We start from the raw sequence: 12029 nt of genomic DNA on the forward strand, positions 1-12029 counted from the left end.
GACGGAGGCTACGCAGTGTTCCAACCAGCTTCAAATACATCCTCATGATAATAACACAACATCATAATAGATCAAGAAATAAATTGGGACCTACCCCAACGCCTAACTAATCCCCCAAAGATCCCAAAGTTATTTTGAGACTGCAGACTTTATTACTTTGATTAAGATTGAGAATGTTATTCAATCGTCACATCGGAATTTAGCATTTACAGAACGTTCATAAGGATCATGCTAATATTATATACTCATAAAAATTTATAGGATCAATCATTAACACGAACAAGTGGCATCAGTTAAGAGCAGATCTCAACAACACAATCAGAGAAGCATGTCTACCATATCAGATCTTAACTATACAAACTTCAATGTTTATCTATTCAATGACCAAAGACTCTGCATACTGAAATTAGATCGCAAGACAAACTAAACAACTTGGAGGAGTATCTTTGAGTTCTTTATCACCCCCACACCTCAATACTTCATTTGATTAAAAAATAATCAGCCAATTCGTCCACATGAAAACATAGAAAAATGGAAAATGATACATGAATCATAGCAATATTCAAAGCTATGGTAATGAGCCTTTTAGGTGTACTCGAATGAAACCCGGTCAGCTCCATAGATGTTGTTCTATTCTCTATATTGAAGGAGTGTTTTGAGTTTGTTATTACACCGACCCCTAACTAATCCCCACATCATAAAAACGAATGTGGTTGAAAAATATTTGAATTCATTCTCGTTTAGCAATCTATCAATCGTTATGAGGGTGAGTAGCTTATTAGAAATGGTACGTATAAAAGCTTACCGTCGATTATGCCTAGCCAAGTGGGCCACTGTTCTCGGCAACACTATTGGCTTCGTCCTTGCACCGCTGAATATTTAGACCATGAATTGTAGATCTTGGCAAGCTTCTGCACTAGGGTTTTCCTCGCCTGAGCTGAAATTGGGTATAAAATGCGGAAGAGAATGCTTTAGAATCTCGAAATTGAATATGTGCAAGGAGCAAAAGGGAATTAATTGTATAATCGGACACACAAATCGAGACCAAATAACTCAAATAGAGGGTGTTGAGGTAGATTCGAAATTGGGTAAAACAGTCCGGGCCTCAGTTATAAAACACAGACTCGCAAAACTACAATTTGACAACCAAACACCTAGTTTCACATGGTTACCAAACCTTATCTAGTTGAAACTAAACAACTCCCAAATATTTAACGGTGGCCACATAAAATAAATTTTCACTAAAAATATTTTATTTAGATTGAAAAATAACATAATATTCATATTCTAAACATTTTTAAATTCTAAAAAAATATCAAAATTTAACTAAAATTCATGATTCTAATACCTTTATAACCCAAGAAATACAACCACAACACTAGAGTAAAACCCTACCCGAGTCCCAATCCATAATTATCGATAAAACGGCCGAATCGAGTCATAGACCTTTTTCAACACACAGAGTCTCAGTCTCAATGGCGCGGAAAGAGGCGGTGGCGACTGCCGACGGCGGACCGCCGGAGGTAACTCTGGAGACGTCGATGGGTCCCTTCACTGTTGAGATGTACTACCACCATGCGCCTAGGACCTGCGAGAATTTCATAAAGCTCGCTCGCAAAGGCTACTACAACAACGTCAAATTCCACAGAATCATTAAGGTTCGTCGTCTCTCCACATTCATATTCTCTCTCGCGCTAGTATAGGCCTTGTCGATTCCGTGATTATTTTTCTATTTAATTGTTTCGGAGTCGGATTTGTGCTTTTCCGTATTCGAATTCAAATTTTAATTTGTATTTTGTGGTGTAATTGAAGGATTTCATTGTGCAAGGAGGTGATCCTACCGGAACTGGAAGGGGTGGCGAGTCCATTTATGGGTTTGTGCTTCCACCTCTCTCTCACATCTGATTTTACCTCTCTTTGCTAATTGCTTGTGCATAATTCTTAGGGATTTGATTTTCATTTCCACTATAAATTTGACGTATATGTGTTTTAAGGTATATAGTGTGGATGCTGATTGGAGCATACTCATTCTTTGAATTGGATTTTGGATCGGTTAGGTTTTTCATTGGTTTCGTCTTGTTTCTTTATGTTGATTTTATCTAGCTAGTCATTTTTTATGTTCAATGAAGATGTTATATGATAGGATTTCTCGATTTTGGATCGGGATTTATCTTATGGTTTGTATTCACTTACACCTGAATTTGTCCAAAAATATTCGTTTTTGAGCACGAATAGGTAACCTGTTACATACATCCATCTACCTGCCCAGTTTTGGATGAGTTTTTCAGAAAGTTTTGGTTTAATACTTCAGTGTGTTTTACTTCTACAGCAAGCACTTTGACGACGAGATACACAGGGAGTTGAAGCATACAGGTGCTGGTATCTTATCCATGGCAAATGCTGGTCCAAATACTAATGGAAGCCAGTTTTTTATAACTTTGGCTCCTGCTCCTTCTCTGGATGGTAATCATTTTAGTCTTGAAAGTTTGAATATGAAGAAAATTATATACTAACAGCATATCTTTTCCAACCTTGTTGCCATTAAATTCGGGAATTGACATGTGATATTTTGAATTTTGATGCTTCTTGTTTGGAACCAGCATGTTGAACTGGTGATATCTGAAACTAGGCTATGCACTCAAATGAGATTATCTGGATCCATTTATTGTAGGTTGATGATTTTTATATTTTCAGTTTAGAGTTGAATTTGTATTATAATGATATACAAGGAGCAGATTCAGAAGGGGAAAAAATATACTTATAAAGAAATTTTAAGAGTTTGAGGTGGGGCATATATGAAGGAAATTGGAGAACAAAATTATATAAATAAATTATGTTGAGGGGGTGTGTGCATCCCCCCCCCTCCCTATACTCCTCAAGTGGCTCCGCCCTTGGAGCAGAGTGATAAAGAGATAAAATTTGGCATTCTATTGTTATTCGTCTGCTGTTTCTGCTTAGGTGTTTTGATCTGCACCATCTTGATTTGGCTGCAATTATCAATTACTTCAAAACTTCGGCATGGTTTATTGCATGTTTTGACACGTGTTTCACAAATTTGTCTCTATAGGAAAGCATACGATATTTGGTAGAGTATGCAGGGGAATGGAAATAATCAAGAGGCTTGGCAGCGTTCAGACTGATAACACAGATCGGTATACTCATTGAGTTGTTATTCTTTATTCTGTGTATTAAACTATATTGAGTGAAACGGTAGCATACATGAATGAAATTTCAGTAGGCTGGCTTTGGCCTGACAAGTAGAATAAGACATTTTACAACCGACCAGAAAATTATCTTATTCATTCATATAACAATGAAGCTGTAGTCTCATCTCTATATAGATGTTAGGGATGTCCCTTTCCCCAAATGTTGCTGTATCTCCATTCAATGGACTAGATTTTGCATAATCCATTCAGTTTCTGCATCATAGCGATGTTATAGTTCTATCTCCATTTAATGGGCTAGATTTTGCGCAAACCATTTAGTTTCTTCATGATAGCGTTGTTACAATTCACAAGGCATTCACCGCTTATTATTTAACCTTTTATTTTTCACCATCTGCATGCAGGCCTATTCATGATGTAAAGATACTTCGCGCGAATGTTAAGGAATGAATAGCTCTTTGCTGAATCAGAGATGATGTGCTACTGAAGTTTTACATGACTAGTTAACTGTTGATGTCCAGATAAGTTTCACTTGGTACTTTACTTTCGAGCCTTGAGTTTCCCATATTGGCCATTCTGATTGTTGTAATACTCGGTGACACATTGAGAAACACTGTCTGTCTATTATAACAAGAGAAATCCGCATCGTGCAGCTGCTGATGCGCCTACTGAGAATTTTCTGATAGAACAAACATTTACTCATTTACTGTATGCTTTGAGGTGGGATCAGCAATACGCATTAGCTGATAATTTCCTTCCTTGTCATGCATGGTTAATTCCCTTATCATACCTACATTTGTTGTGTAGACTGTGAATAAGATATAATTATGGTATAATTGGTTAATTCATCATGCTTTGCTAGCAGTATTTAGGCTGCACTTTTCATTTTATGAGCTTTGCCTAACTATTGAAATTTACCAAATACATATAAAAAAAATGCAAAAGCCTCAAAATATCGGATAAAGAGACTGACGGAGCATAATAAACCAAAACTAAAATAGTGGAGTGGAATCTGGATTTCACTTTTAAGTGACTTTCAAATTTATTATTTGAAAAATGCACTTCATTTTGTTACTAATATTATAAAAGGAGTACTCTCTCTGCTCTACGGTAGTTGAGTCGTTCCATTTATTGCACTCATTTTAGAAAAGTGATAATAAATATTCCATCTGTCCCAGTTACGATGACATATTTTTTTCGCACTTTGTTTTGAAAAAATGATGATAAATAGTTAAAATAGAGAAAAAATAAAGTAATTAGAGAATATTGTAGAAGACACTATCTTCTATATTATTATCTTTTTACTTTATTTTCTCTTCACTTTAACTATATATTATTATTTTTCTAAAACACGTGAAAAAAAGGAACGTGCCATCTTAGCTGGGACGGATGGAGTAATTAGAGTAGAAAAAGAGCAAAATAAGAGAGCGAATAATTTAGATAAGACTCTTCTCTATATTATTTTTTTCTTATATTATTCATTCTTTATTTAATTATTTATTATCATTTTTCTAAAATGAGTGCAGAAAATAAAATAACTTAACTACCGTGGAACGGAGGGAGTATAAAGAGTAAAGTACTAGTTATGTTTCAATTCTGAACATTGATAGTTCCAAGGGAAATTTCTATAACCTTTTTAATAGTACTTGATATTGCATACCATCGTTTGGTACTTGAGACAAATTTTCTACCTAAAATATCCCCTTATGGCATGGATTATATTTTTGGACTTTCCACCAAAGGGTTAAATATAATATTTTCTTGGACTTTTATTCCAATTACTAAATGTGATATTTTTACATATTTAAATATTTAAAATGACATTTCAAATTTATATTAGAAAATTTATATTCACTCCGTCCCATGCTATTCACGCTTTTCATCTTAACAGTGTAAAATTAAACATAAGTAATTAGTATAATAAAATTAACATTTCAAGTATAATAATAGAACACTTAACTAATTCTAATATCTTAACTAAATCCTAATTTTTACTTAAAATAAAAATAATATAAATAGTTTGTAAAGGTTCATAAATGAAAAGTGCAGCTAGTATGGGACGAGGGGAGTATAAACTAAATAAATAAATTTTTTGTCGGATCACCTTTCTCTGTCTTTGTTAATTGTATAAGACGTCTTTATTTTTCTTCCATTTTATTTCTCTCTCTTTCATTTCTTCTTTTTCCTCCTACCTTATTTCTTACTATGTAAAATTAAAATAAGTTGAAAAGATGATTTACTTTACAAATTAAAATTGACCAAGTGAGAATATTCAATTTTCATCAAAACGATACTTTATGCACTGTTTATTCATACATAAGAAGTCAAAAAATATTTTGAATTATTTTTGCATAAAAAGGAGATGGAAATTATTTGATTGATTTATTTATTTTGGGTTAATTTATGTTATAAATTTGAAATATCACTTAAAGTATCCAAACACGAAAAAAATATCATATTTAATATTTGGGTGGAAAGTCCGAAAATAGTCTCCACTCCTTGGAGGGCATAAAAAAAAACATCTAAAAAAAGAGAATTAAAAATATGTTTGTATTGCACATCTACTTCAAAGTGGGTATATGACACTTGTGAAATAGTCATAAATAAGACACCATATCAATAATATCAACAGGCATGTGATGTGATTAGTATAGTACTCCATTCTAGTGAATATTTAGCTGAAGATTGAAGTGTAAATCCGAAAAGTATGCAAATGCAATCACATAATATTGAAATTTCTCCCAAACGCACCCCTCGTAGCGTAACTTAGCGCAGCAGTCACCACGCTCGAGGCGCACCCGATCTCCACAACCTTTTTCAGTCGTCGCCGACAATAACCTTCTCTCACGCCGCGTAGTTTAACCTTCTACCTGAACACGAAGATGATAAACACGGTAACTCCGAAACGCCCCTGCACCATCCTCTCTCTTAATCGATCTCGCAAATCTGTGAATTGTCGAATTATGCTATGATAATTAGTTCATCTCTCCCTTTCGATTTGCAATTTTGGTGAAATTGAGATTAATGCGCGCAGCAGGAAACTGGATCGGGGCCGCTGGTGCAAAGCCCTCGATCCCCACCGTCACAGTCGCAGTATATCACCGTATCCGTGCTCGATCCAGCTAAGATGGGCAATGGAGTTCAGGCTTACATCTCTTACAAAGTTATCACGAAGGTAATACTTAATTGATTCTGTACATGTGTGCATAATCAACATTTTAGAAATTAGCTTATTTGGGGTTTCCATTTGTATGCGGCCATGGTAATCAGTTGACCTAGCGTGTGGTTGGAAGTAGAAAGGTTTATATATCCCGATAGTTAGCGTTTAGTGGGGGTGCAAACGTAGGCTGAGTGAGAAGGCCAGCCTTCTCAATAACACTGTGTGGTGCTTATAGACTGTGTATGCAAAGATAGGCTGAACGAGACCCTACTAGATGCATTATATCGGTGGTTCGCTTGACATTGGCACAATATGATGACTTGTGTCATATTTGTCTTCTAATTCATCAAGTTGCGCTTACTAATAGTGTTAATTCAGTTTGGTGGAAAGATGTTAGAAGAGACGAGAGTTCTACACTGTGGGTGTTTTGAATTCTTCCATGCTATCTTCACATTTTTAATGAAAAACTTCCAGTACCTTGCACCTCTGATGAAGTTTATAGTGGCCTTTTTGCCTTTTATCTAGCTTTGATGTTATTGTAACAATTTATAACTCACGATTCTAACCTGGATTAATGTGATAATAAACTTCAACTTTTGTCCACAGACCAACTTCCCTGAATATGATGGCCCTGAAAAAATTGTTATCCGAAGGTACAGTGATTTTGTTTGGCTAAGAGATCGCCTTTTTGAAAAGTACAAGGGTGTCTTTATCCCTCCTGTTCCCGAGAAGAGCACTGTAGGTAATAAGCCGAAGATGTGATTTTCCTTTCCTTATCAGCAAATGTAGATATTTACCGTCTTTTCTTCGAACTACGTCACATATCATGAAGTTGATTTGTGGACTTTATACATCTTCACAAAATGTGAACTATTGATGAGCATAACATTGTCTTTTGGCACACAGAGAAGTTCAGATTCAGTGCTGAGTTCATTGAGATGAGGCGTAAAGCTTTGGATGTGTTTGTAAACCGTGTAGCTTCGCATCAGGAGCTTCAACATAGTGAGGATTTAAGAATCTTTTTGACAGTTGATGAGCAGGTAATTATATTAATTGAGCATTTGAATTTATGGTTGCTTCCTGTAGACAGAAAATCATGCATTACATAGAATTCCGTGAGAAGAGCTGAACGAAAAATCCTCCAACTGCTCGACAGATTTCCTGGGCAACAACTATGCTCTCCAAGTGTTTGACATGTTTCATAAAGAATGTAATATTAATAATATGAAAGAAATAACAAGAACTTTGACATATGTTGTAAACAGAAAGGCTACAGTCTTACCATTACAACATTAACCAAAACATTTATCGCTTTTAACCTACTGGAGAATTGTAAGAGTTGAAACTAGACTCCTAAACCAAAAAGACTTTTGAAACAAACAAGAATCCTTAGTTAACTAGACATGGAAATTAAATCTAATATCATACTTGAATAAAAAAGAAACATAAAATATTGCTATAAGGATGGACGAATACCACCCATGATCTCATTACTTAATGAAAATCCTTAAGACATAGCTCCAACTTGATCGACATGACGCTCCGTGAAGTATGTGACACGTTCTGCTTTCCACTCGTATGTATCATCCACATACGATCGGTATCACATTCATTTTCAAATTCATCTTAACTTCTTCCAATATTTTGCCATAGTAATTGGATTCGAAGACCCATGTATTATGTATACTTGTGGAAGCAATTTGACAATACTTCACATATTAAAAAATAAGGGGATAGTTTTAGAGTATCTATTTTCTGCTAATTTAAATGATGTTAAGCAGGAAAGAGTTCGGAATTGACTATGTTTCCTAGTTTTTACTTATTGATATCCTCTCATTGCAGTTTTAAGAATTATTTTTTCTGTGATCTCTAGACAATGGAAAGAGCAAGATCCCAGGAAACTGGCATTTTCAAGAAAAAGCCAGCAGATTTGATGCAGATTTTCAAGGTATCACATTTATGTTGGATTAGTAATTATATCAATTAGAGCTACTAGCCTATAAAGAATGCTAGTTTGAGTTTTATTATTTCATATTGCCTGCACCAGATATTGTTACATTATGTTCTCGTTGCGACTGAAGGAGTAAACTAACTACACTGAGCTATTATTCATTATGTAGTTTTCTTAGATGATCTTACTAACTGCCTGTTGGATATCATGTCTATTGGGCAATGGGTGAAGCATTTCATACATGACAACAGCAGTCTTTTCATACTGGCAGGATGTACAGTCCAAAGTGAGTGATGTTGTTCTCGGAAAAGAGAAACCGGTTGAAGAATCAAGCCCTGAATATGAGAAGCTTAAGAATTATGTTTTTCAGCTCGAAGATCACCTAGCTGAAGCGCAGAAGCATGCTTACCGTCTTGTGAAGAGACACAGGGGTATGCAAATATCAAAAGCTGTTATTCTGTTTTCACTTTATGGATATTATGGATTCTTCTTTTTCTTTTTCAATCCTAGGTGGCTACTTTTTAGAAATGACTAATTCTCTAGCATAACTTATTTTTTTAATGCCTATTCCACCTGCCTTTGTCTTCTCTCTTTCCCTTTTCTTCCCAAACTTATCTCTCCATATGATTGTAAATCCCTTTTTTACTACAGAGTTAGGACAATCTTTATCAGACTTTGGTAAGGCAGTGAAGCTACTAGGTGAATGTGAAGGAAATGCTCTCGGCAAGGCTTTTTCTGAGCTGGGTGCGAAATCAGAGATTTTGTCAGTTCTTCTGCAGAAAGAGGTATGATTTGTAATAGTAATTGTTCTTAAAATGAAATATTGTTTAACTTCTCATTTTCTGATTTTAGGCTCAGAACCTCTTGATGAATTTTGAAGAACCTTTGAAAGATTATGTGCGTTCAGTGCAGTCTATTAAGGTAAGTCCATGCTTTCAATTTGCAGCAATACACTTAACACCGGCCTTCGTCTTCTAAGTATTTGAAATCTCTAAGTATGTATTCGTTAGCACGCAAAAAATTCAACAATATATTTGAGGATAAAATTTGTTGTTATGGAGCCTGAAAGTTCTGTGTAGACAATTCCCTACTTTTTCTTAAAGAATTGATTGTACTTTATGTTGATTTTGGGACAGGCAACAATAGCAGAAAGAGCAATTGCATTCAGGCAGCATTGTGAACTGGCCGAAGCAATTAAGTTTAAAGAAATAGATATGTATGGTCCCTTAACTCCTAATTAACTCTTTACATTTCTTTTATGGATCTTGTGATTATCCAGGAACAAACTCAGGTTAACCCGTTCAGACAAACTGTATGATGCGGAGCATGAATACGAAGAGGTAGTTGCTGATGTCATGATATTCTTTTCATGCAACCTGTTGGGTAATTCGTTGTCTGTTTGATAATATTGGTTTCTGTTGCAGCTAAAAGCTGAGGGTGCAGAAGCCTGGAGAAGGTTCGAGAAAATTGTGAAGCTAATGAATGAAGAAATCGTTCGATTCCAAGAACAAAAGACGGTAGATTTAGGTGTGGCTTTCCATGAATTTGCCCTAGGTCAGGCACAGCTGGCTAACAGTATTGCCAGTGCTTGGCGCAGTCTTCTTCCAAAGCTCGAAGCTTGCTCCTCGTAGTGAAATAAAGAATTCTGAGGAGGATGCATGGGTGAGTCATTCCCGGTTGTTACTGTACAGACCCATAGCCATTTTCGTCTCGACCCTATTGTTTAGTCGCACTTCTCTTCTTGGTTATAATCTCTAATCATGTTAAGATTTTTAACTGAATTTTATGTAATTTCCATTACTAGATGATCTGTCTTTTTACAGCTACCACTCACGTTTCTCCCAAGACTGGAATGAGGATTTCTCGATGACGAATAAAGAGGACATGCGTGTTATAAATTTATTGCATTATTCCTATTTCATACTACACTCATTTTCTTGAAATACATTACCCCAATTAAAGATGGAAAATGTCCGCAGACAAAACAAGTTAGACGGGGATTAAAAAGATGATCATTTTACTACTATTTGTTTGTACCAATTATTATCAAAATAAAACTAAATTCTGAAATTATTTTTTAAAGAGAGATGATTAACAAAAGAAACTTGACCAATTCATTTCAAACCCAGATACATGCTGACCCCATATGTGAAATTCCTATCCAGATATCATATCTCCTTGGCCACTTTCAGCACCACATAAAAACATGAACAACACACACACACACACACATTACACACTCACTACAAACAGCAGCTAGTAAACAAAGAAGCCATGGCAATCAGACACATTGTTAACATAGCTCATGCATCCCATCTCAAATCTTCAGCGTCTCTCCTTGTGAAGCCGAAGCCTTCCACATTCATCGCCTCTACTAGCATCGTTCAGTTTCTTAATCTAGCCGACTTTTCAAGGAAACATAATCTAGCTGCAGTGTCCAAGGCCTCACCAGCAGATGCCATTTCACCCCTAGACGATGACGAGGGAGTTTCTCTCGGGACTATGAAACTTCCCCCCGACACCGATGTGGCTAGATTCGAGACATTGTTGTTTCAGGTAATGCACGTCCCAAAATTCCCTTTTACTTCGATGCATAATCTTGTTTTCATGCATGGCGAAAAAACAATAGGTTTGAGAAGTATCGGTTATTTGTACTTAGTAGTTGGTATTAGTATTGAGGTGCCGGGTTGAATGACAAATTTTAACCAGACCAACAAACGTTGTAAATTAAGAGAGATCATAGTATTCATCGACAAACACTTTTGTAGTATACAATAAGTTAATAAAAATGTGGAATTGAGACAAGAATTGCTCTTGTCTGATGATTGTTCTTGTTGTTTGATTAGCTTGTTTGTATTCCTAGTTTAGTATCGATGAATTTTCGGAAGCAAAGCATAAAACAAATGCAATCATGATTGAACAAGGATTTCGGATTATATTTGATGGACTGCTGCAGAAAAATGCATTTCTGTTTCCATTCCCTTGTCCAAATCACTCATCAGAATCTCCAATGTTTTTAACAGTGGGGAAACAGTCTATGCCAAGGCGCTAATTTACCGCTGCCCTTGCCACTCAAGGTTGGTGACCGATAGTTGTGAACTTCGTGTTGAGGAGATTCACATTAATAGTTACTCAATTTTGGTAGGTTGACAAAATCCCAGGCGGAGCTAGGCTTGGCTTCATTACTATTGGAGATGCGGAGACGGAGGTCCTTGTGTACATAGATTGTTTGGTATTTCCCGGAACTGAAAGCTCTGCTCCAGTCTTCAGAGCCATACGAAACGGGCCAAAGAAAGATCAACCGCCTCCTGGAGAGCCACGGATCATGAGAAGCATGTTGGAGGCCTTGAAGAAGTGTGTTGATATAGCAAGACTCTAACTCATTTACAAAACCAGTTGTCAAATTTTGTTCTTACATATATCCAGCATTATGCAACTCTATGGTTAAACTTCTGTGTGTTCAATTCTACTACATACTAACATTGTCTATAAATTTTAAATAGTTTTAGTCAGAATGTGTTCTGATATATGCTGTATTGTTCAATAAAATCTTTATCCAATTGGTAAAAATGATCTTGGAAGTTGGATTTTCACAACTCTTGCAAATACAATCAAAGTTTCAATAATCTATAGTTACTGATTTAATCTGTTAAATAAGGAATCATTTTCCTGGAGCATATACCTATGACTGGCAGCTAAGTAATTTTGTCATCTATCAAATTCTAATGTAGAATAAAATTCACTATTTCTCAGC

The 12029-nt window shown here is 35.7% G+C and overlaps 3 protein-coding genes across 7 annotated transcripts; all 3 read left to right on the plus strand.

The window, feature by feature from the left end:
• The first annotated feature begins 1383 nt into the window (after positions 1-1383).
• LOC121799156 (peptidyl-prolyl cis-trans isomerase CYP18-2) lies at positions 1384-4012 on the plus strand. The gene is made up of 5 exons (XM_042198503.1): positions 1384-1658; positions 1813-1874; positions 2330-2463; positions 3068-3152; positions 3569-4012. The coding sequence occupies exons 1-5, from the start codon at positions 1476-1478 to the stop codon at positions 3612-3614; spliced, it is 510 nt and encodes a 169-aa protein (XP_042054437.1). The 5' UTR covers positions 1384-1475; the 3' UTR covers positions 3615-4012.
• A 1783-nt stretch (positions 4013-5795) lies between these two features.
• Positions 5796-10173, plus strand: LOC121799153 (sorting nexin 1-like). Of its 5 annotated transcripts, none has more exons than XM_042198498.1 (12): positions 5796-6058; positions 6199-6339; positions 6931-7066; positions 7231-7364; positions 8198-8272; positions 8547-8706; positions 8927-9060; positions 9128-9196; positions 9412-9491; positions 9555-9615; positions 9700-9937; positions 10080-10173. In XM_042198498.1, exons 1-11 carry the CDS (start codon positions 6047-6049, stop codon positions 9904-9906), a joined length of 1209 nt encoding a protein of 402 aa, XP_042054432.1. In that variant the 5' UTR covers positions 5796-6046; the 3' UTR covers positions 9907-9937; positions 10080-10173. The 5 variants fall into 5 exon arrangements, with proteins under 5 accessions (XP_042054432.1, XP_042054431.1, XP_042054434.1 ...); XM_042198497.1 differs by having other exon boundaries at positions 10099-10173; XM_042198500.1 differs by having other exon boundaries at positions 9567-9615; positions 9700-10101.
• A 228-nt stretch (positions 10174-10401) lies between these two features.
• LOC121799155 lies at positions 10402-11787 on the plus strand. Its single transcript, XM_042198502.1, has 3 exons — positions 10402-10831; positions 11299-11352; positions 11421-11787. The coding sequence occupies exons 1-3, from the start codon at positions 10550-10552 to the stop codon at positions 11652-11654; spliced, it is 570 nt and encodes a 189-aa protein (XP_042054436.1). The 5' UTR covers positions 10402-10549; the 3' UTR covers positions 11655-11787.
• The last annotated feature ends 242 nt before the right edge of the window (positions 11788-12029 follow it).

This window comes from Salvia splendens, chromosome 4, assembly GCF_004379255.2.
Source record: "Salvia splendens isolate huo1 chromosome 4, SspV2, whole genome shotgun sequence".
Classification (NCBI taxonomy): domain Eukaryota; kingdom Viridiplantae; phylum Streptophyta; class Magnoliopsida; order Lamiales; family Lamiaceae; genus Salvia; species Salvia splendens.